Source organism: Salvelinus namaycush, chromosome 32 (assembly GCF_016432855.1).
Source record: "Salvelinus namaycush isolate Seneca chromosome 32, SaNama_1.0, whole genome shotgun sequence".
Classification (NCBI taxonomy): domain Eukaryota; kingdom Metazoa; phylum Chordata; class Actinopteri; order Salmoniformes; family Salmonidae; genus Salvelinus; species Salvelinus namaycush.
The window spans coordinates 26146143-26172042 of record NC_052338.1 but is presented as its reverse complement, the minus strand read 5'-3'; the positions used below and the strand labels follow the sequence as shown (position 1 = coordinate 26172042).

Here is a 25900-nt window from a genome sequence, read left to right as displayed (position 1 = left end):
ACAACCTTCAAGCATGGCCATAGAAACAAAAGCTCAAAACAAATAAATGCATGAATAGCACCCTCTTCTGGGAGGAGTTTCAATCACAACCCAGTGGCAGTTATTTATCTGACAAAGACTTTAAAAGGCATTATTTTCAGTGAATCACCCACTGTACGCTGGTTGGCTGGGAGAATCCCTCAACAAATAGGCCTAGGTGTAACCATCTGAATGTCTGACTTCGAAGTGCACGTGTGTTTATCTGGGACCAGTTGTCAATGCAATGAGTTAATGGTCTCACCAGACAAACTAGCCTGCTATTTAAACAATGTAAGCATCATGATGACTCAAACCAGCTCATCTGATCTCATCTCTCATTCCTTCTGAGACAACACTAGTGACTCAACTAGACAACAGCTCCAAAAGTATTTTTTTTATTTTAGTGCAAAAAAGAACATTATTAAATGTTTTGGATATTTTCAGGAAAAGCAATGCTGTACAGGTCCGATATAATCTAAGGTGCTGTGTATAAATAGGTAACTTAAAACACGTATAAGCAGTAAAAACAAGACCACATCTCCCAAGAAACAAGTTTAGGATGAACAAAGGGTGGGGCAGACTACAGGTTGGGAAAACCGGTGAAAAATGGTAGTATGAAACATTGAACATTATCCACATTGAAAGGGAAATATTCACATTTCAATGGACAAGCACACATCTTGTATCATAGTTTCCATAGCAAAAAACAAACTCAAGTTATCAATAACATCAAGTCCACTTGACTACATGTTTCTGCCCTCTGTACGATTGACTGTAGCAAACAATAACCTGAATAAACGTGAGGCAGAGCTTAGACGATGCATTCCAAAACAAAAATGTCAATATTTCATTGAACAGCTACATTCAATGAACCCAATTAAAGCAACATGGGAGATGCCTTTCCATGTACCCCATGTGTATCTATGGGAACACAGCAGTACATGTTGCATATTCAGTATCAAGCTAATAGTTTAAAAGACATGACATAGGCTACAATAGTAAATCGACAAATTGTGGGTGAGCAGCTATAATTGTTATTAGCGTGGCTTGACCAACATGTTTCACAGCAGTCAGTTAGGTAACATACCATCCATCTCCAAGGATATGCAATGAAGTTATTGTGATATATTTTTTTATGTTTTGCATTGGTTGGTTTAAAACATTTTACCACAAATAAAAAGGTGCTAAATGAATGCTGTTCCATGGGCGCATAGGGAAAAAAAGGCCAAGTCAAAAGCTTGGTTGGACCAACATAATTTCAGCTCAACACTAAAGATCATGTAGCTCTCTAACCACTTTTAAAAAAAGCAGCTTTAGGATCGTGCACAAGAACTATGATTACAGAACGCCGGTTCACCGACTGTCACACGAAAAACGTTCAAAATCATTCCATTTCGTGACAATGTAAGATTCAAATGATGCCTACCAGATATAATATCCTGTGTAATTATGAAGAAATGACCAGCAGTGTGACGTTACCATAACACTTGAACAGGTAACAAGAGGTAGAACACACAGCCATTTCAACACAATTGCACCAGACTCATAATGTACGTTCGAGTTTCCTGCTTGGATCAACCAATCAATGGAATTCATACCAAGTTCACTTCTATGAAAAGTGCATCCAAATTTACAAGTCGCAAGACCAGCACCAAATAATAATATTGACATAACAGTAAATATCAAGTACTTGATTTCTAAGAATGCCCAACAAACAGTCAGATTTTGGATTACTTTACAGGGAATTAGAAATTAAAGTAATGAATATCGTTAAGGGAGAAAGAAAAAAAGTTGTTCAAAAAAGCTTAATCTATTACCATACTTACGGCAAGTGAAGTCCATCGCGGATTTAAGGTGACATTACAGTGAAGGAGAAAAAACGTCTAGCACCTGTAATTAAGCTGTCCTTTTGTGCGTCAATGTACAAAATGTGTAATCTTGTTTGGCTAAGAAGAAAGATTGTAAAACAAAGTATATACCGAATTTGTGCTAGCAAACATACAATACAAATTAAATACAATCCCCCATACCATTACAAAGGTATAGGGAAGAAGCACTACAAACGCTATTAAATGCACCAAGCAAAAAAAAAAAAAAAAAAAAGTTACTACAAATACCCTAAATTCATATTTGAGAAACATCACTGCTAAAAATGTCTTGTTTAAAAACAATGCATAGTTAGAAAAGAGGGATAAAAGCCAGTCCATCTAGGCTACATGAAGAATTCCCTGCTAAAATCGAATTATTCAGGAGAACAGAAAAGGGAATAAAAATAAATATACTAAAGATCAGTATAATTTCAGTTTTGGAAGGCATTACATTTTTTTTGCATGAAAGTTCTGCGTATACAAATAAAGCCAATTTGACTTAATTTAATTCAACTACATATGGGCCAATAAAAAAATTATTCTATTATAATTTTAACAACCTCTTCTAAAAGCTTATTCAAAATATACCATATGTCCCTCAAGGCTATGCTACAAAGAACCACAATTAAAAAACAAAACCTTTGCTTGACTACGAATAATTGCCCCCCTGTTTTGCTGAGCAATAATGAAGAGAACATATCCGTCTCCGGAATCCTTTTCCACCCAATAGAACCCCACCCCATTCTTCAGTCCCTAAGCTGTGTGACACTTGGAGCATAGGCTCACTCTACTGTACCGATTCATACACCAACGCCTGTACTAAAGATGCCAGCAACACGACTTGCCCCCCAGCAGGGAGAAAACCATGATTGAAACCATTTTAAAAAGATCAAAACTACAGATAGGGTTAACATATCCAAATCGACTGTGTGAGTCATCTACACACAAATTCGTATTTAAAAAAAATTTTTTTTTTAGAAAGACAACATGAAAATAAGGGGATACAAAAATGTAATTTGAAGAGACTTGACCTCCCCCCTAATGTAGATGTCTTAACATGTAACAAGGCTCAGAGAACATAAAAAGGTGTCTGTTGGGAACCAGTCCCATTCTATTAGTAAGTTTCTCTTGCAACACTGACCATAGATTGACAAAACGACTCAGTCCAAGTAAAAAAGGCAAGAGAGCGACAATTGCCGACAGTTTAGATTTCATATTACTAATTTGTATAGGTCTTGATTAAAAATAAGTGTGAACAGTTTCAAAGTCTAATGAAAATCTAATGCTTGCTGTCATCAGATGCAGCATAAAAACATGTGTTGGTCACCAGTGTTGATGGACAAATACTCTGCGACTGGTACTGTACACAGGCCTGTTCAATTCATAGCTGTACATACAAATGAAAAGACAACATGTTAAGTATTTGTGTCCTGGTCAAAGTATCCATCTGGTCAGTGCACTTTGCTTTGATTGGCTGATAAATAATAAAGTTGTGAAGCGAAAGAATGATTATAAACCTTCCATTGGGCCCGTATCTTCGATATGCCCACCTCCCTTTAACCCTATAAAAAAAATATGGAGAAAACGGTTTAGTGTGACCTTGTGTCTAGATTCTAAACAATCAAAGTGTGAGGATACTGCCCTCTAGTTTTTGATAGAAGTATTTCCTAATAAAAGTTTTTCCTTTGCTCAAACTCTGTAAACTACTAATTTACAAATACAAACAAAATGTACAACATGTCAAATAAACGAGTCCACCCCACCACAAACGATTTCTGAGGAATCATTTTACATACTACTGCCTAATAATGACCAGGGTAAGGCCAGGGAGAGGGGAAGAAAGTGGTTTTGCATGTGTGGGTTTGAAAACAATTGTGGACATTTTGGAAAAGAAACCATTCCAATTTGTTTGGGATGACACTTATCATGCCCCCTTACTGGTGAGGAGAGACGATAGACGGCACAAACCCACTGATGCCCACACCTGACACAGTAAGGGGGTTAGGTGGGAGGAGTGAAGGCTTCTTCCCTGTGGGGTCTGTCTCACCCCTGCCGACCCCGGTGCCCAGGCTTGGAGCTTCAGGCGAAGTACATTGTGCGCAGTGTGTCCTGGTGAATCTGAACTGCCTTGGCCAAGGCCTGCTGGTCACGCCCGTTGCTCTGTCCCGACGTGTGACTGCCCTCCGCACTGGAATGATCACAGGGGAAAGAGTTAGTGAATTCTTCAGTGAATTCTTTAAAAATATATATATATTAAAGACCTTTCTTCATCACCTTCTGGTAATCACTCATCTATCACAATTTGAATGGTGCAGTGATGATGGAAATATCAGTTACTTTAATAGGGTATCAGAACAGGACCATGGTCGACAGCAGACATGGTGATGTCTCTTACCTGTCGTGCTCCTTGTCCACCAGGTGGTATCAGAACAGGGCCATGGTCTACAGCAGACATGGTGATGTCTCTTACCTGTCGTGCTCTTTGTCCACCAGGTGGTAGCGGGCACGGAATGCCACCAGGTGGGCGTAGTAGGCCGGTGCTGGGATGGACACGGAGCGGGTGCAGCGCACATAGGTGTGGCACAGCTGGTAGGTCAGTACCTGCAGCTCGTCTGAGGTGAAATGGTTGTCGTCCCACAGCACGTGGTAGTGGGATGGTCGGCTGGTCCCCTGAGGGGAATTACAAATTATATAAATGTTTATTGTAAATGGATTAGTCATTTACTTTTTGGCTCTACTATAACCAACATCTAGAAATGTGAAAAGTCCCAATTATAAAAACATTTAGAGCAGAGAAACTACAATTCGATTCTCTCAAAAGCACATTATATTAGTAAAGCTGGCGGTGGGTCCATTCTCCACGACCTAGCTCTATAGTGTCCTGGGTTGTGTCAGACATTGTACCCTATTCCCATATAGTGCACACAAAGTAGTACCCTATATAGGGAATAGGGTGCCATTTGGGATGCACCCCTGGATGCTGGCTGGTTCTTACCTGAATGCCAGCATGGCTACACAGATAGAAGTCAAACTCCGATGGGTGAGTGATTTTGGTGTCTACTGTGGTGCCGGCAGGGATGTTGCCACTCTTACCAACCTGAACAAAACACATTAGGAATCATATAATATCCCAATGTAGGAATTTAATATGCACATTTATTTTACAGTAATAGTGGTCAGTATGAATTGGAGAGATTACGAACCCTCTCGTTTCTGTCCATGCAGAACAGTCGAGTGTGGTGTCTCTTCTGCACCACCACGAAGGTGATACCGGGCTGGTAGTCTTTCTCCAGCTTGATGCAGGCCTCACGGATCGCCAGTAACTCATGTTGGAGCACCTGGATAAACCCCAAAACGACAGCAGGTCCATTTATACCAGTTCAAAACAAGGAGTCAGAACGGTAACCAATAGAAACACAGCAGTGCAAACCAAAAAGGAACAATTACAAATTAACTCCCAAACAACCAAAATATCTGATTTGATCTCGGTAAAGACAAAGACAGGGCAGTCAGAATTAAATTGGAACAGTAACCAATAAACAGAAACCAATACAAAACCCAATTATTTTTTTATTTTTTTACTCACGCCCCACGGTTTGTACAGTACAATTACAGATCATGCAATTGAATTGAAATCCTATTTCCTCAAGTCTACCTCAAGTCTAACCTGGTTGAACTGGCCCTCAGATATGCCGTCGCGGTAGTAGATGATCCGGGTGGGCTTGAAGCGGGTGGACTTGTAGAACTGGATGAGCAGCTCTCTGACCATTGTGGCCAGGTCCTGGATGATGTCCTGGCGATGCTGCTGTACCCGCACCGTGGCACAGTAGCGGCTGGGGTGGGCATCCATGCTCCCCACCACCTAGAAAAGAGGACCAGGGATGTGATCTGGACAAAATTACACATCAGGGATTTTGGCTAGGAGGATGGCTAGATAAGCAGGAATTGCTGATTAATCATGAAGAATCACGTCTGAGGAAGCACAGGTCACACTTAGGAGATTTTTTGCTAGTCAGGTGAAAGCCCATCAGTGAGCTAGGTGGAGTGGTAGACTATAGTTTTCCTTAGTCCTCTCCATTTTAGATGATGTTGGACATAGTCAAATAAACCACAGTAGACTATTGACATTCACCCCTAGACCTTAGACTATCAGTGCCATTGCTTCCACCATTTCAGATGGTGATGTTTGACATAGTATAGGAAACCACAGTAGACTATTGAGATGCACCCTGCCTCCCTAGCAGAACATGGTTGTGGGTATAGTAAAATAAACTACTGTACACTATTGAGATGCACCCCTACATTCCCTGGTAGTTGACACAAGGCCCTATGGAGAGTCTGGTCTGTCTGACTTACTGCTGCGATGGAGGGTTTCTTCCCGTCTCCAGCAGGAGGGTGAGTGACGTCAGCACCCAGGAAGATGACTGGCTGCTGGAACACCAGGGGCCTGGGAAGAATAGACACCCACAAGGTTAACCAGAACCATCCTTAGAGAAGTAGTGTGAACAGAAGAATGGACGGAAACATTATAGTTTAAACAAATGAATCATTTACGGCATGTCATGGCTCTACAGTGCAACCATTTCACTTGCATAGGTGCCAAAATATTTTGCAGTGCAACCTGTAATTTATATTTAGGAGCACCAGTGCGCCTATAATACTTAAGGATTCTAGCATTATTACCGCAAATATTTTTCACTGTGCTCCTAAATTCCTTTGTGTGTGCCTATATTTTTCAACTTAAGCACACACGTGCTCCTGGTAAAAAAGCTTTGAGCCCTACATGTGGATGTATAGGTGAATGAGCATGTTGAAACAAGCCACCAGTCTCAGATGTCATGGACAAATGTATAACGGTTTATACATTTTGAACAAATGTATAACACTCCATTTGATTGATGACAACAACCAGCAAGTACTCATGCCCATGTTAATGAGAGAGGTTCTACACTGACCTGCCCTGTGGGAGGAGGATGTTGTTGACCCCGCCCAGCTTGACGTTGATCTTCAGGCAGAGGTTAGAGAGGGTCTGGGGAGTGGTCTTCTGAACGTTCTTCACCTGGACACACTGGGTGGCCATGCCCAGCACCGTGTCACCAACACGCTTCACCTCAGCTACACCACACAGGGAGGGAGGGAGACAGGCCATGTCAGCGCAACAGGAGAGATATACAGCTAGCGGTGTGTGTGTGTGTTAGAAAGTCTACATATGAGATTTGATACAGTTGGAAAGATGATCCAGGAAAAATAACAAAAGCCCTTTTAGAGCACAGCGTTCTAGCTGAACCAAGAGGGTTTACAGGTTAATCTATAAAAACAGGAGACAGCCATTCACTTAGGAACATACTTTCCACTTTCCTCACCATAGACGGGCGTCTTCCCAGGCAGGATGACCACCACCAGTTGCAAGCCTTGATAGGTGTACTTGAGATGTTTGAACATGGGCTCCACGCTGTCCGCCCCCTGGGCGTACTTACAGAAACAGGGTTGGCCCTGGATGGGCATCCCCGCGTCACGAGAAATCTTACGCAGCTGGTCTGTAAACGCCCTGAGAGAAACAGGTTTATCAGGGGTTAGATGGGGAAACAATAGTCCTAAAATATGTTAATCAGATTCAGAAAATATGGAAATCATAAAGGGCAAACATGCAAGGAATGTGTAGAAGTAATGAATGTTTTTAACACCATCAAGGAATTGGTAGAAGAAATTACTGGTTTTTAATACTATCAAAATTTCTGCAACAATAACTTAATAGATCCTCATCCTTGCAGATGCAGTTCTTACTTGAGCAGGAGTTCAGTACACTGTCTCTGTGGGGCGAAGCAGGCGATGGCCCACACCTTGATCTCTATGCCAGTGTGGAACTGCTTGTTCCTCATGTCCCACACTCCCTGGATGGGAGTTGCTATTGCTTTATTCTGCTTGAGTAAAAGGGAGAAGAGGTAAGGGTCAGAAACAAATAGTTGTCTGTAACCACTCTTCCAGCCAACCATTTCATGCGGATGAATTACCTGACGCATGAAAAAAAAGTCACGACTAGACTAATGGAAACATAAAATACCAGTACAATTTTATAAATGCCAACAGACAATTTGTTAGTTCGACACGGTTGGATCTTTTTGTGTCTAAGAAATGGCGGTGGAAACACCTTTATGCGCAAATATTGATATAACCATCATCCTATCGAAGCGAACTTGGAGTCACACGATGATATGTTCTGTGATCCTCCCACTACACTGCAGTTTATTAATTATTAGTCTACAGATGAAATAAGTTATGATGAACTTCACAGGGTGGTGAAAGTGCAAGGTGATGAGCTTGATGCTCCTTCCAATAAATATTGAGTCTTATTCTGGTGACATGATGATCGATGCTTGGCTGCTGTTAGACAGATACAAATATGGCTCTTATCCATAATAATCTCATGTAGGTAGCCTACCCACACTGTATCTGCCAGCTGTTGGCTAGAGAGCATGTACCAAGACGAGTGGGCACATTCTCTATATAACACAACAGTTTGTGACAAAACCATCAGTAGAGTTGAAAATGCGATGGAAACCTATTTAACTTGCATTTTTCATTCGGTACATGGGAATTTAATAGCAAAAGTTATTTTTATGTGCACTACTTCATCATCCATAGCCTTTTATCTGCAAAAAGTCAGTTTGATTGAAACATCTCTGGTGGGAAAATGCAATGTTAAAAATATTTGCATGAAAATCTGTTGCAAATTGGATGGAAACCTAGCTTGTGGCAAAAAAAAAGGGGGAAAAAAGAAGTAAAGTCTACACAGGTTAAGCGTTACATTTTTTTAAAGACAATTACACCCAACTGGGATATGTCTCACATTCAAAACACAAATGATATAACGTTAACACTCCAAAAAGCTCAGTACCAAGTTTATTTTTGCATAATATACCTACAGAACTGTGGTTCATCAGTGCACTGTTTTTACGCATCAGAGGCAACAAGTGGTTTTGAATTACCTAATCAGTCAATCAATCAATCCAGCTTAAATGGCAGAAACCTACCCGCCCTCCGTAGAGGATAGATGGGGCCTGGAGGACTCGGCCATTCACCTCGGTCATCTCATCCCTCACCATCACCCCAAACTCACGCACGTAAGGATCATTGTTAAAGTTGGCACTTCTCATCTGAAAAGGGTAAAGGTTCAGTGGTAATAATTCAGAGGGGATTAGTATACACTAGGACTTCAGAAAGACTGAAAGAAATAATTTGCATATGGTCAGGCCACCAATGGTTCAATAACAGCATTTCAGTCATTGTACATTCAGTTACAACCAAATACATACTTTAAGTGCAAAAAAGCAGCTTTCAAGACACTCAGTGCTGGAGTTCATTCCAGTAACAGTAACTTTACCAGTTTGCTGATCTCTTCCTGGCGGTCGGGTGCCGATCGGGCTGTGGCACGGATCATAGTGGACGTCTGATTGTCTGTCAGCTTCTTGATGCACCGCTGGCCAGCTACTATGTTGCATACCTGGACACATACAACTTTATTAATACCTTCAAGGACACATTAAGAAGGCATCATCGACCAGGAGATTAATCTCCCATACCCTAGAGATACAAGGCATTTTCACTGTTTCAATGGCAAACTGGAGTTTCTATAATACCGCCAGGGACCTCATTCTTTGTAACAATTTGAACCCAGCAGTAAACCATCTGAGGTTGTGAGGGGAGACTGCAGACTGACCTCAAGGGGGAGGTAGGTGTGTTTCTGCTCCTGTCCAACCTGTAGACAGGGGAGGTGGGGGTAGCGTAGTATGAGTTTGTACTTGTCTTTGAAGTACTGTGCTACTGTGCATTCTATGGTCTGGCCATTCTCCTGCTGCAGAGGAAACCTGAGGTCAAACAGATGAGAGAAATAAAGAAAAAAATGTTTGATTGGATTTTCAAAGGTATTCCAGATCCCAAGTGGGGATTTCTGTTTGTCCTGATTGGTAACTGCTCTTAAATCTGCGCATGAAAGATGTGTTAAGCAGTTTTTTTTGTTTTACATCCCTATGCAAACCATTCCTGGTTATGTCACAAGATACTAAAGGAATTGAGGCAGTAGTTGTGAATCTTTTATGGTGTTCTTTCTTACGTCTGGTGGCTGGCTGGTCTTCTGGTAACATTACATACTCTGTACTTCCTTTTCATCTGACCACAGTGAGTGATCTCAACCTTCAGACCTGAGAATCACAACGGCAAAACAATGGTCAGATTCACACATACTGTGAACAATAACATTTTCCTATTTTATCACATTCTACTTTGAAATAACAGTTCAAATCAGATTTTACTTCAATACACAAATAGATATCAATATTTATTATTATTATAATAATACAGAATTGTTGGGTATAAGTATTAAAGCATTTCCACTCAGACAGACAAAACAACCAACCCAACGCAACTATTGATTACCTGGTAATGAATGATTACCTTTGATTTCCTTGGTAAACTTTACTCTCTGGGAGTCGGTTAAGGGCTTCTGTTGTTCTTCAATGCTTTTGAAATCCAAAACCTCACACATGAACTCAATCACAGGCTGAGCCTTGTAGAACGCGGTGGCAGACACTGGATCAAAACACCAAGCACAGCGATGAGATTCACAGACCTATCCTCCGGCTTCCAAATACATACTGTAACTTACGATTATGTAGGTTGCACTCGATTGAGGATAATTAGTTGGGTTTACCTTTTTAGGACCTATGGCATCACCTCAAAAGTACAAGCCCTACCCAATCAGCACTTTAGGAAGAATTAAATCTATTTACTGCCTGTAACATACCATGGAATGAGATTCTATCCTCCTTCCAGTCACACACCCTACACAGAGACGTACTCTAGTCTGACACACTCCCTACGATTTAGGGAATAGGGTGTCATTTGGGACGCAAGCATTTCCTGTGTGAAACCTACCGTCAATGTTTAGCATCATCTTCCACAGGGAAGGCCTGACTGATTGGTGGAACCCAAACCAGACCTCCCTACCCCCGCCAAGGGGGTTAGAGCATCCCTCTGAAGGGGTGAAGAAAGAACGTCCGACGGGGGTGTACCTGGTGGAAGAGGGTGGGAAGACAACAATGTGATTCACCTCAGTCTCAACAGAATCTGCCTTTACAAGGAGCCTGACAGAGGAATTTGAATAAACATGGCCAAATACACTAGATGTAAATGGTGTGTACATAGGTATAGAGAAAACAGTGATTTGAGAGAAAGATTGAAGAAATTACTTGAGGGTCATTAAGTATGTGGCCCAATGTATTATAGCAGACATGGTAATGCTTAGCCTATTTGCAAATTTTGTCTGAAAATGTTGTATGCAACTCTAAATACCACCATTAAATACCAATTTTACTTAGCGAAAATATACTGGTCGTTTTCAAGGGGAAAAGACTGACCTCATAGAGGGCAAATGTCTCATGACCACATCCAGGGCCTGGATGGTCTCGAAGGGGATGTTTGGCAGTCGTCCCGAAAGGGCTTCTTGAAGAGCTTGCAAACTGACGCAGGACACCCACTTGATGGCCACTTTGAAGCTCCTGTCCTTCCCCTCGCCTGGGATGGTCACTTCCAGCTCCACCTGTGAGTGTGCGTGTACAGGTGTTTTAATGTGTTTAAAATTGGCATGACTATCCAGTCAAAGCATCAAAAAGCTTAATAAAATATATTTTTCATATCACCAGGCAAGTCAAGACCTTACATGGAATATGTATCCTATACACAAGGTAAAACCACTCTCCATCCAATATCATGGATGTCATTAATATAGTATCACATTGCATGTAATCACATCGATAGTCCCATAACATCACAATTACATCACCGACACCTCCGGTCAGATGGGGAGACATACTTTTTCCCTCCCTATGGGTAAGGGCATGGCTGTGTAGAGATTCTTCCTCCCGTCATACACTGGCTTTCGATCCCCAAAGATCTGCGTTTTAAAGTGCTGTACCATGTGCTCCACAATTTCACTGAGAAGAACAAAAATGGAGCATATGAGACGTTATCAACAGTTTTTATGCTATAAAATAGGACTGTGTACTATGTCATATAACAGAAGTGATGTGCATCTGGAACAGTTATTCTCAAAGAGTGATCATTTGAAACGGGGCTCAATTTGGAGAGTTGAAAGACATTTCAGGGTTACAAACCCCCCCAAAAAATCGGTCTTTTCGATATTGACGTTTGATTTACTTTGTCTTTATCAAACTAATGTTTTTTCATATTTTCAGTCTGGAACCTGTCTATATTTAGTGGGTTTATAGCCTAGGCTAATCAATTGTAAATGGCATTAGCAGTTCGCAGACTAGGATCGTCACTGGTTACCACAGCCACAAAGTCATAAACCCCAACTGTTTCTACAATTTCTCTTCTTAAAAATCAGATGTTAAACCTAACCCTAAACCACACTGCTAACCTTATACTAAGACAAACATTTTCCTTTTGGTTTTCATGATATGTGACACGTTTCAGGAAACTAGGTGAATGTTGCGCATCACTACTTCACAGGAGAGGCATTTGAGCATTAACATTTTTTTTTGTTGCAAAATGCGTTTGGCAGAAATGCCTTCTGGAACGTGAACTTTCATGTGCCTTATTAACAAACTTGTATGCCATCTGTAAATACGAACACAATTGTTAAATTATGAGCCTAGTTGGTTTAGCCACGGAGAAAACAGGAACCTTCCCGCTTTCCATGATTGGCTGAGATAATGGATTGGACATGCCGAGATGAGTTCGGATTGGTCTGCCATGTAGCACACTTCGGTCTATAATGAGCTGCTTAATATGTGTAGGTAATCCTTTCTAACGCAGATTTTGAATGATAGCTCTCCACTTTCTGGAGGACCGAGTTTTGAAATCAGTAGAATGCCTGTTGGAAGCAAGAGTATGATAGCTAAGGAGAAAAATGTAGGCGTTTGATTACAAGGGAGTTGAAAATAGAACACAGAAAGCTGTTGTATAAAACACATCTCTGGATTACGTCTTCAAACGAAGGCAACCATGGCATCCATGACAGAGGGAGAAGTGTTCATTTGTGTATACGGGTAAGAGTCTAGCTAGCTACAATTTAATATATTATACGTTTCTAATTTTGTCCGAAAGTAGTTCTCATTGCAAGTTAAAGCATACAGTTAGATAGCTAGCGAGAGAGCCAGCCAACGTTGGCTAATGTTACGTGTATGTATATTATTCTTATCTCAAAGACATTTACATTGCTAGCAATAGCCTAATGTTAGCTAGCTAACATTGAACCTAGTTGGTTAGCGTTTAGCTACCTGTAGATTCATGCAGGGTGGTAACGTTATGAGTTGGGATTATGGTTCATCATTTAGCTAGCTACACAATATTTTTTTAAGACTCCATTATGCAAGTAACCATTTCACTTGACCGTTTACACCTTCTGTATCCTGTGTATGTGACAAATAAACTTGGGATTTGATAGTGTGTTTACCAGAGACTAAATGTGAAGAACATAATGACCAGAACCAAAGTCAAATTACGATATAACATTAAGCCAACGAGACAGTGTCCAAGTTCTAAAATGATCTGGTAAAATGCCCTGCTTTTATTTTGTCACTCACAACCGTAAGCTATGAAAGCTTTGGTGGTTTAGTGCACGACCGTACTCACTGTTTAGCACATGGCCTCACATGTGAATCCTTAAAAAGTTGGGTGGGGCTATGGCTTAAGGGTGTGAGCGATGCTGAATGAGTGTAGACAAAGAGCTCTCCAGTAGGTGTACCAAGACATTCAAGGGCCATTTTCTCAAAAGTGGGGTTACAAGTTTATCAACTTTCAAAGCAGAATTACTTTTCAATTGTTCCTCAACTGTAGTGTGACATACCATTTTCTAGCCAAGTCTCTACTTTTATCCAATGTAAAAAAAGAAATAATACAATTTCAAATTTTGCTACATAGGACTGAATCGAGCCGGTCGGTTACATATAGCGATTGACGTTGTGCCTGTTGTAACTAGTGACAACCGCTAAGACCCCACGCAGAAAATTGTGCAATTGTTCCAAAATTTCAGCTCATTATTTTAACACATATTTCCCACCTTCAGTCAGCCAGTCCATTTTGAATTTGTGATGAAACTGTCATCATTTGGCAAGGAATGTAGCTTGTGTATCCCATCAGTAAGATACGTCTTTAATAGGCATTTATTTCTCTAAGTCCACTCAGCACGCATGTGTGGAGGGAGCAGTCGGAACGCAATTGAGTAAGTGAGACATGGAAGGGTAAGGGAATTTAGGGATCAGAATTGTGTGATACTTGGCTTCTTTTTTGATGTGTTGCCCAAATGCATATGTACAAATGGAACTCTAGAGTAAAAGCAAATTAACGTAGTCTTCAAAAAAAAAGAAAATACACCAAATAGTTGTACAGCTTTTTTGCTTTAAAAAAAAAATATATATATATATATCATCATCTCTGGTTAAAGGTAAAGTTTTGACGTCCGTTCAAGTACTCGATTACTCATGCCCATCCCTAGCTCACATGGGAAAAATGGCGCAGCACAGCTTCCAGAAAAACAGTCTCTTTCAAACTAGGGATTTCGTGGCTAATTGTGGTAAAACAATTTTATGAACTACACATTAACACCACCAGCCCAAAGCGGGAGGTTAAAAAAATACTTAGATATACTCTGGAACTTTGGCAACTTCTAACTAGATAATTGAATACTCAGGTGAAAGCCTGTAAACCAAATAAAACGGTTCCATACCGGTTGACCCTTCTGGGGCATTTCTCTGGCTTGATGTCGATGTCGTAGTGGTAGACCTCCAGTTTGGGGATCTCCATCTCAAAGAAGTTGGCCTGCAGTTTGATTGTCCTGCCCATGGTGCCAAAGTCTGGCCGCGAGGGGGGTTTGAACACATACTCTGGCACTGGGGGAGATGGGGGATCTGGATCAGAGGGGTCAGGGGTAGGAAGCAAACAAACGAACAAGTTAATAACTGTACAGATGGAATGGATTGTGCCTAGTCACAGATGTGTTTGTGCAGTTTTTCCAACTCCTATGTTCATTATCACAAGTTAGCAAGACACCCTGTTTGCGCTAACGCACAACAAGATTGTTCTAGAATATTATTTTTAGAATTTGAATAGTTGGATGTTCAAAGCATTTGACTTCCATGCTTGAACTATTTGGTTGGTGAGCCCTGACCAAGTTGGGACAACTTATTGAACACTGAGGACTGTGAAGAGACACACACACGATAACTCACACCCACATGGATTTCGTATTGGAGTAGTGGCCTGAGAGCACACACTTAATGTGTTGTGAAGTTATGAAATGTAATGTATATAACTGCCTTAATTTTGCTGGACCCCAGGAAGACTAGCTGCTGCCTTGGCAAAACTGGTTCAAAGTCAGTCTTTTCTTTAGCGGTCTGTTAATCCTAGGGATTATGTGTGTTTCCTCAGATAGAAGCTTAGCTATGACGAGGGTCAAATTTTCAACTTCTAATCAGCATGTCTAAGAATAACTGGCATCCCACGTGATAACCAGCTTTGTTGTAATAGGTAGAGAAGGGGATATCAGACCCCTGAAATTTGGGACATATGATGTAAAACAAGTCCCTTTGGAAAATAATGGTTATTCGGACACGACCTGACTTGCGTTCTAAATAGGTATTTTAGGAATGCGATATATATTTTTTTATAGTATGTGAATCTTTAAATTGAGTATGCTTTAAATGCGTCGATGTTCTACTCATTTTGGCTCATCTATTAGAATTCACTGCACACTTTTGAAGAAGAGAATCGTTATTCCTGAGTCTGTTTGACAACAGCTGATAATCAGATAAGGGGACGCCCTGTACCCAAATAAATGAATGGCAGGAATCAAAAGTTGTGCATTACATGACGCATTCTCAGGATGGGTGAGCCAAGTATCTTGATATGTTACCTACTGCATTAGTTCTTAATAGGATGCAGTAAAATTAGTACACAGTATGTCATTTTAGTAAGTAGCAGGCAAGACAGATTTCGGACATGGCCGATGTGCTCCAGTGCAGTCAGCTGTTGTCCAGTGTTTCTTGCCGGTAAACACTACCTAATTGATTCCCACAGTTATACTTGCCCTATTTTATATCCAATTTCCTTTGCCTGCCAGAATCAAGACATTTAAAGATGTGGGAAGCTCTAAAGGCTAGCAAGGGCAGGCTACTTTTCCTTGCTTTCACATCGCCCCCTTGTAAATGGTAGCGGGACATCATGTTACCAAAAGCTGTCCGCTGCTCCAAAAATCCCACTCCACCCCTGGGCACGCAAGCGAGTAGATCAACGGAATGAAGCTTGTAGTAACCTTAAGGGTGTTTTCACACACAGTATCAGTCAAAAGTATGGACACACCTACTCATTCAAGGGTTTCTTTATTTTTACATTATTTTCCACATTGTAGAATAGTGAAAGCATCAAAACTATGAAATAACACACATGGAATCGTGTAGTAACCAAAAAAAAAAGTGTTAAACAAATCAAAATATGGTATATTTGAGATTCTTCAAAGTAGCCACCCTTTGCCTTGACAGCTTCGCACTCTTGGTATTCTCTCAACCAACTTCACCTGGAATGCTTTCCCAACAGTCTTGGAGTTCCCACATATGCTAAGCACTTGTTGCCTGCTTTTCCTTCACTCTGTGGTCCAACTCATCCCAAACCATCTCAATTTGGTTGAGGTCAAGTGATTGTGGAGGCAGGAGCATCTGATGCAGCACTCCATCATTCTCCTTCTTGGTCAAATAGCCCTTACACAGCGTGGAAGTATGTTGGGTCATTGTCCTGTTGATAAACAAATGATAGTCCCACTACATGCAAACCAGATGGGATGGCGTATTGCTGCAGAATGCTGTGGAAGCCATGCTGGTTAAGTATGCCTTGAATTCTAAATAAATCACAGTGTCACCAGCAAAGCACCCCCCCACCTCCATGCTTCAGTGGGAACCACACATGCAGAGATCCGCCGTTCACCCACTCTGCGTCTCACAAAGACACGGCGGTTGGAACCAAAAATCTCAAATTTGGACTCAGACCAAAAGGACAGATTTCCACCGGTCTAATGTCCATTGCTCGCATTTCTTGGCCCAAGCAAGTCTCTTATCATTGGTGTCCTTTAGTAGTGGTTTCTTTGCAGCAATTTTACCATGAAGGCCTGAATCACGCAGTCTCCTTTGAACAGTTGATGTTGAGATTTGTCTGTTACTTGAACTCTGAAGAATTTATTTGGTCTGCAATTTCTGAGTCTGGTAACTAATTAACTTATTTTTTGGACTGCCCTTGAAGAAACATTCAAAGTTCTTGAAATGTTTCACATTGACTGACCATCATGTCTTAAAGTAATGGACTGTTGTTACTCTTCGCTTATTTGAGCTGTTCTTGCCATAATATGGACTTGGTCTTTTACCAAATAGGGCTCTCTTCTGAATATACAAGGCCCCTACCTTAATTGAAATGCATTCCAGGTGACTACCTCCTGAAGCTGGTTAAAAGAATGCCAAGAATGTGCAAAGCTATCAAGGCAAAGGGTGGATACTTTGAAGAATCTCAAATATATTTTGATTTGTTTAACATGTGTTTACTACATAATTCCATGTGTGTTATTTCATAGTGTTGTCATCGTCTTCCCTATTATTCTACAATGTAGAAAATTGTAAAAAATAAAGAAAAACCCTAGAATGAGTAGGTCTGTCAAACTTGACTGGTACTGTAGTTCTGAGCAATAGTTGAATCAGTGAATATTTCTTAATTTTTTTGTTGGTCCGGCTGGTTTCACATTGCCAAATGTCAAACTAAAATGGCTCAACAAAATCGTGTTCATACCAGTCATTTGTTTATTAGAGAAAACTCACGTTAAATCCATGTATTATCATTAATCAGCATAACTTGTCCCAAACATCATATTACTTTCTCTTTGGTCTTCCAACAACATGCGGGAGAAAACAGCACAATAGCCGCTCCATCTTACGACGTGAGTAGGCTAAATTCAGTAGCCTATAGGACCACCCTTTGAGCGACCCACGTTGTGTAATTTTGTGCATTCCCAAGTGCAGATAGTGTATTCACACTAGGGCTGGGACTACACCAGTATCGAGAAACTCGTTAGCATTGTTGAAAGGAAACAAAACAAATTTTAATTCTTTAGGAAAACATTATCATCCAGTCACATTTATTTATTTTCCAAGCTATATATAGCCAGTGCTGAGCGATTAACTGAAACTGGTTATTTTCCTTTTTTTTTTATTAATTGACTGGTGTCAGTTCAATTATTTGAATTCCATTTGTGTTCCTCTCTGTGAGCTCAATGCACACATCACAGTTCGTCTAGAGATAAATCAGATCCAGCCTGAACTGTGCGATGTAGTAGGGAGTTGTAGTTTCCAACAGGCCAATAGTCTACGCACTTAAGCACCTAAAACTTGGTAATTAACTACGACCATAATCCATTGTGCATCTACATTACCAAGAGTGTGGGAAGAAGAAGAAAAGGAGAAAAAAAGAGTATGTGGACACCTGCTCGTCGAACATCTCATTCTAAATTCATGGGCAATAATATGGAGTTGTTCCCCACTTTGATGCTATAACAGCCTTGAAAGTCACTGAGCTCTTCAGCAAGGCCTTTCTACTGCCAATGTTTGTCTATTGAGATTGCATGGCTGTGTGCTCGATTTCATAAGCCTGTCAAGCAACAGGTGTGGCTGAAATAGCCACTAATTTGAAGGGATGTCCATATACTTGTATAAAATATATACACTGCTCAAAAAAATAAAGGGAACACTAAAATAACACATCCTAGATCTGAATGAATGAAGTATTCTTATTAAATACTTTTTTCTTTACATAGTTGAATGTGCTGACAACAAAATCACACAAAAATGATCAATGGAAATCAAATTTATCAACCCATGGAGGTCTGGATTTGGAGTCACACTCAAAATTAAAGTGGAAAACCACACTACAGGCTGATCCAACGTTCTTAAAACAAGTCAAAATGAGGCTCAGTAGTGTGTGTGGCCTCCACGTGCCTGTATGACTTCCCTACAACGCCTGGGCATGCTCCTGATGAGGTGGCGGATGGTCTCCTGAGGGATCTCCTCCCAGACCTGGACTAAAGCATCCGCCAACTCCTGGACAGTCTGTTGTGCAACGTGGCGTTGGTGGATGGAGCGAGACATGATGTCCCAGATGTGCTCAATTGGGGGCGGGCCAGTCCATAGCATCAATGCCTTCCTCTTGCAGGAACTGCTGACACACTCCAGCCACATGAGGTCTAGCATTGTCTTGCATTAGGAGGAACCCAGGGCCAACCGCACCAGCATATGGTCTCACAAGGGGTCTGAGGATCTCATCTCGGTACCTAATGGCAGTCAGGCTACCTCTGGCGAGCACATGGAGTGCTGTGCGGCCCCCCAAAGAAATGCCACCCCACACCATGACTGACCCACCGCCAAACCGGTCATGCTGGAGGATGTTGCAGGCAGCAGAACGTTCTCCACGGTGTCTCCAGACTCTGTCACATGTGCTCAGTGTGAACCTGCTTTCATCTGTGAAGAGCACAGGGCGCCAGTGGCGAACTTGCCAATCTTGGTGTTCTCTGGCAAATGCCAAACGTCCTGCACGGTGTTGGGCTGTAAGCACAACCCCCACCTGTGGATGTCGGGCCCTCATACCACCCTCATGGAGTCTGTTTCTGACCGTTTGAGCAGACACATGCACATTTGTGGCCTGCTGGAGGTCATTTTGCAGGGCTCTGGCAGTGCTCCTCCTTGCACAAAGGCGGAGGTAGCGGTCCTGCTGCTGGGTTGTTGCCCTCCTACGGCCTCCTCCACGTCTCCTGGTAGCGCCTCCATGCTCTGGACACTACGCTGACAGACACAGCAAACCTTCTTGCCACAGCTCGCATTGATGTGCCATCCTGGATGAGCTGCACTACCTGAGCCACTTGTGTGGGTTGTAGACTCCGTCTCATGCTACCACTAGAGTGAAAGCACCGCCAGCATTCAAAAGTGACCAAAACATCAGCCAGGAAGCATAGGAACTGAGAAGTGGTCACCACCTGCAGAACCACTCCTTTATTGGGGGTGGCTTGCTAATTGCCTATAATTTCCACCTGTTGTCTATTCCATTTGCACAACAGCATGTGAAATTTATTGTCAATCAGTGTTGCTTCCTAAGTGGACAGTTTGATTTCACAGAAGTGTGATTTACTTGGAGTTACATTGTGTTGTTTAAGTGTTCCCTTTATTTTTTTGAGCAGTGTATATAATATTTATTAGGGTACTTGTCCAATCTGCGTTGTTTAATGACCGCCACGGAATAGAACAATGCTCAATCGTGAGGTGATAGAGAGCAGCTGTTGCTTCACGAGGCATTTACCTGAAAATACATGATCTAAGTGATTGATAGTTGGTATTCAGCAATCATAAAAGTATGACTTATTTACTTTACATGTTGCGTTTTGTATTTTTGTTCAGTAAAGTGTTGGTGCCATGTTTAATGAGCTGAAATGAAAGACCCCAGAATTTTTCAATACACACAAAAAAATATTTCTAAAATTTTGGGCACAAAGTTGTTTACATCCCTATTGGTGAACATTTCTCCTTTGTAAAGATAATCCATCCACCTGACAGGTGTGGCATATCAAGACACGGATTAAACAGCATGATCATTACACAGGTGCAACTTGTGCTGGGAACAATAAAAGGCCACTAAAATGTTCAGTTTTGGCACACACCACAATGCCACAGATGTTTCAAGTTCAGGGAGTGTGCAATTGGCATGCTGACTGCAGAAATGTCCACCAGAGCTGTTGCCAGATAACTGAATGTTCCTTTCTCTACCATAAGCCACCTCCAATGTCATTTTAGAGAATTAGGCAGTACACGTCCAACCGGCATCATAACCGCAGATCACGTGTAACCACGTCAGGCCAAGACCTCCACATCCGGCTTCTTCAACTGCGGGATTGTCTGAGACCAGCCTCCCGGACATCTGATGAAACTGATGAGTATTTGTCTGCAATAAAGCCCTTGTGGGGAAAACTCATTCTGATTGGCTTGGCTCCCAGGTAGGTGGGCCTGTGCCCTCCCAGGCCCACCCATGGTTGCACTCCTGCCCAGTCATGTGAAATCCATAGATTAGGGCCTAATGAATTTGTTTAAATTGATTGATTTCCTTATATGAACTGTAACTCAGTAAAATCATTGCATTTATATTTTTGTTCAGTATGGCAAAAATCACAATTTTGTAGACAGCATAGCTCTATAGAGATGAGATGCTGACTTGGAATTAAATAGTCAAATAAAACAAATGTAATATATACAATTTAAATATTTTATTCAAGTGAATAAATGATGGTTAATAAGTGAATAAGTAAGTAATAAGTAAATGGGCAGTCACTACCATCATGGGACTTCAATTGTTTTATTCTGTGTTACAGCATTCAACCCACATAACGCAATTAATGTTTAAAAAAAATTACACCCCGATTTGTGATTTAGTTTTATAATCTAACATAAACCTCAAAATGCACTAGTCGCTCAACACTAGCTATAGCACACAATATTTTACATACAGCAGATTATTAAAGGACCAAAGAGCTTGTTAGCACACAATATTTTACATACAGCAGATTATTAAAGGACCAAAGAGCTTGTTCTGCTTTGTGTTTTCATTTTTGCCATGGAAAAAAATATTGCGACACCGGTATAGTCACAGCCCTGGTTCACACCAGTCCAAACAAACCGAACTAAAGGGGGGAAAACATGCCACAGTTCTGAAAAGTCACTCCAAACCAATTTAGTGTTAAAGTACCCTAAGACTGGTGTGAAAGAAGCTTACCAGAGCCAATTGACCCAGAGGAGTGAGGTGGTTCAAGCAGCTCAGCAGCTAGAAGAGAAAAACATTTGTCAATTGACATGACTCACAATGATTAAAATGAAGGCTGCATGGATCACAAAATGTTCTGTAATATTCTTAGAACTTCCTCCTATTCATAATGCCCAAATAAAACCGTGTCACTTCATTCTCCATTTTTGTATTTTTTTATTTTACCGTTATTTTACCAGGTAAGTTGACTGAGAACACGTTCTCATTTGCAGCAACGACCTGGGGAATAGTTACAGGGGAGAGGAGGGGGATGAATGAGCCAATTGTAAACTGGGGATTATTAGGTGACCATGATGGTTTGAGGGCCAGATTTGGAATTTAGCCAGGACACCGGGGTTAACACCCCTACTCTTACGATAAGTGCCATGGGATCTTTAATGACCTCAGAAAGTCAGGACACCCGTTTAACGTCCCATCCGAAAGACGGCACCCTACACAGGGCAGTGTCCCCAATCACTGCCCTGGGGCATTGGGATATTTTTTAGACCAGAGGAAAGAGTGCCTCCTACTGGCCCTCCAACACCAACTCCAACTCCAACACCAACTCCAACACTCCATGTTCATTTTCATGCCCTATAGTTTATTGCTGCATAGCTAGCAACTACAGACCCTACCAGTACACTTGTTTACACCGGAAAACTAGCAGTATTTCAATCTTCGATGGAGTAGTGTGGATAAAGGTACAATTTGGACTACAGTGGAATCCCTCATCCCTGCATTGAGGTAGGTTTTCCAACCCATATATCGTACCTGCTTGCATCTTCTCGCACACTGACTACCCATTTCCAAATGCCTCACCCTCTTATCAGCCTTAGAACAGAATCATGTACAACTGCTGAGCCAATTTTTCATCTCCCTTATCAACAAGTACACACCAGCAGCTCAGCAATCTGACCACTCCTAAAACCACCCATCTTCCTGAAACTGGTCACCATCATTCTCAGTAACTGAAGGATTGGAAATAATTAACTGGAAATAGTCAACCAGTGTATCAGTGGTGCAACCTTATTTTCTAGCAAATATTAATTTTCACATAACTGGCTCCACTTTGAACAATTTAAGAGTAATGAAAAATTACCCACTAGTAGTATAGCATAAAATATCTGTTCGCTAACGCTACTAGTCACCATGGATGCTTTCCCCAACCTAAATACCAGGCCATGTTCCCACTTGCAAACTAAAACAGCATGTTAGGAGAGGATATTTTCTTTAATTGGCCTTCGCTTAACGGCATTTTGTTAGTGATCAAACAATTAGTTCCCCATTCTCAATTTCAACTCAATAGCTAGTTAAATGTAGCTAGCTAATGATGCACAACTTAAGTATTGTTGCTTGCTCAATATATAGTAAGTTGACTGGTACCCATAATGGTAGCTAACGACAAAGAGAATAACTCGGTGCAAACAGTCTCCGAAATGTAGCGGGTTAGTCAGCTAGAAAGTTAGACAACAAGCAATGGTTAACAGGTAGCTAACTAATTCATTAGAACGCAAACCAAGTTAGCTAGCTAACATTTGAAAAGGTTAACAAGCCGCCGTTGGATAACAAGGCGACTACCCGTTAGCAGGCTAACGTTAGCTAGTTTACTAAAAATGAGTTTGAGCTAGCTCGGTAGCTAGTTACTGCCCAACCATCTATTTGATTTTTTTTTTTTTTACTATTTGCTATTTATACAAATGTCTCCTGCTTTAGGATTGGACTTGAACAAGATTGAAGTTAATCGACTTCCAACTATCGTTAGCCAGGTCAACAGGCTTAGCTAACATTAGTTAACTAGCTAACAACAACAGGCCAGGCAAACGGTGGCAAGGCTTGCTAACGCGAGATCTAGCTAGCTAACTAGGGACGAAATGTTAAACTGAGCTTGGCGAACAATGTTACAAAATGAAAACAAAACCGTGTAAATGATTGGAGGCCCCAAAGACCAAACTATCACCACATTTATTCGCTATCCGTCTTGCTAACTAGCAAAATGCTAAACTTACCTCCAGCTGCTCCACTGGAATACATTTTATCGTTTGTATAGCGTGCACTCTGTGGTCGTACGTACGGGTACTCCACTTTTCTCAAACGTCGCCAAAATACATACGTAAATGGGTACTATATATATAAAACAGTGTGGGCGGCTCTGTTAGGAAGTGGAAGGTTTTAGCCAAGCAGTAAATTACAACACCACGATAGCTTTATCATCCTCGGCACGGCACCATCCCCCCAACACAAACCGGAGCTATGCCGAGAGAGGCTAGCGAAGGATCTGTGTGATGTCACACGCACAGTCCACTCTCTTATCCCCGCGCGGTCTTTCCTTGGCCGTGTTCATTTTACAACATTGCGAAAATCAGAGGAAGATGAATCAACCAAAGTGCAATGAATGTATTTAATTTAGGCCCTGTAAACACTACAATATTAAAATAGCTGTAACGTTACCAACCAAATGTGTAATTTTACTTAATTTGGCCACTGCCGAATGCCTTTCGCTGGAAGAAAAAACAGCAGTCTTTTTCGGGGCATGTTGTATTTGAAATAAATGCTCACTGATAAACCCATCTCGTGGATTCCACAAAAGTCCTGCGAACTAGCTTAACATTCATTATTGTTACTGGATGATTTTGTATTGATTTTGTAATGGTGTAGCTAGTAGGCCTAGGCCTACTGTACACATTGGTAGAGAAGGGGTGTAGGCCTAGACAGCCCAGCCTTCTCATGCCATATGTCCTATGTCCCCCTACTTATCCTCCTCAAATATGTTCTCCCGAGTGGCGCAGCGGACTAAGGCACTGCATCTCATTGTTAGAGGCGTCACCACAGACACCCTGGTTATACAGGCTGTATATCCAGGCTGTGTAGGCCGTCATTGTAAATAAGAATTTGTTCTTAACCGACTTGCCTAGTTAAATAAATAAAAACTGTGGCTTGACCAGTAGGGGCAGCCTAACATGCTAAACTGAGTTTAGGGGCCCAGCCAACTCCTCAAAAAAATTCACTTCCACTTGTAAACTTAGGCCTACCAGAAAGAGATCAACATCAATGGGGTGGCAGGTGGCCTAGAGGTTGGAGAGACAGACCAGTAGCCAGAAATTTCTGAAAAAATACAGAACTGAACTGGCAACCTGCTGTGGGCTGCTGCGTTTTACCCCTGGCACCATTTCCTGCCATTGTGCCCTTGAGCAAGGCACTTAACTACCTAAAACTGCTCTTGATCCAGGGGTGCTGCTCCCTGGTGGCTAACCGTGTGCCTCTCCAAGTGTGTGTATTTGGTGGGGTTGAGATAGACATATTTCTGTATTTCACAAAATGGACACTAATCCTATTCTATTCAGAGGACTCATCCCATTAACTTATTAGGTCAATATGAACAAACAAATCCAATCATTAGACTACCTCATAGGCCTATTTACACTTCACTCCATAAGTATTTGGACAGTGAAGTTACATTTGTTGTCTTACTCTATACTCCAGCATTTTAGAATTGAGCTAGAATGTTTCATATTAGACGCCAGTACAGAATATCACCTTTTATTTTAGGGTATTTTCATACATACAGTATGTGCCGAAGACGTGGATGTCGGTTATGGCAGCCGCCCGCACCTCTCTGATTCAGAGGAGTTGGGTTAAATGCGGAAGACACATTTCAGTTGAATGCATTCAGTTTTACTACTGACTAGGTATCCCCCTTTCCTATCTGTTTTACCATTTAGAAATGAAAGCACTTTATGTATCTAGTCTCCCCATTTGAAGTATTTGAATAAATTCACTTTTAGTGTATTAAAGGAGTCAACATTTTAAGTGTTTAGTCCCATATTCCTAGCAAGCAATGACTAGGTCAAGCTTGTGACTCTACAAAGTCGTTGGATGCATTTGCAGTTGATTGTGCTTTGGATTATGTTTTGCCAAATAGGAACAGAATAATGTCCTATACAAATTTGGTGCCAGTTTTATTGTAAGTAAGAATAAACTCAGAAAAAATAAACGTCCTCTCACTGTCAACTGCGTTTATTTTCAGAAAACTTAACATGTGTAAATATTTGTATGAACATAACAAGATTCAACAACTGAGACATAAACTGAACAAGTTCCACAGACATGTGACTAACAGAAATGGAATA

The 25900-nt window shown here is 41.3% G+C and overlaps 1 protein-coding gene across 6 annotated transcripts; it reads right to left on the bottom strand.

Annotated features, from left to right (window-relative positions):
- Positions 1 to 397: 397 nt before the first annotated feature.
- Positions 398 to 24035, bottom strand: LOC120027416 (protein argonaute-2). Of its 6 annotated transcripts, none has more exons than XM_038972341.1 (20): positions 23780 to 24035; positions 21747 to 21794; positions 14632 to 14812; positions 11755 to 11875; positions 11300 to 11481; positions 10818 to 10954; positions 10320 to 10472; positions 9997 to 10084; positions 9604 to 9751; positions 9268 to 9387; positions 8918 to 9040; positions 7671 to 7807; positions 7250 to 7434; positions 6842 to 7001; positions 6243 to 6333; positions 5542 to 5748; positions 5090 to 5224; positions 4882 to 4983; positions 4357 to 4556; positions 398 to 4074 (listed from the first exon to the last, which is right to left on the bottom strand). In XM_038972341.1, the coding sequence occupies exons 1-20, from the start codon at positions 23802 to 23804 to the stop codon at positions 3966 to 3968; spliced, it is 2652 nt and encodes an 883-aa protein (XP_038828269.1). In that variant the 5' UTR covers positions 23805 to 24035; the 3' UTR covers positions 398 to 3965. The 6 variants fall into 6 exon arrangements, with proteins under 6 accessions (XP_038828269.1, XP_038828271.1, XP_038828270.1 ...); XM_038972343.1 differs by having other exon boundaries at positions 5554 to 5748; XM_038972342.1 differs by having other exon boundaries at positions 7671 to 7804.
- Between the last annotated feature and the right edge of the window lie 1865 nt (positions 24036 to 25900).

Bases quoted from the DNA above. Each gene is read 5' to 3' on its own strand.
- LOC120027416 (XM_038972341.1), bottom strand. From the start codon at position 23,804: ATGTATTCCAGTGGAGCAGCTGGAG. The intron at 10,085-10,319 runs GTAATCAATAGT...TGTGATTCTCAG, and splicing joins AGGTAATCATTCATTACCAG to GTCTGAAGGTTGAGATCACT. The intron at 9,388-9,603 runs GTCAGTCTGCAG...GTATGTGTCCAG, and splicing joins ACACCTACCTCCCCCTTGAG to GTATGCAACATAGTAGCTGG.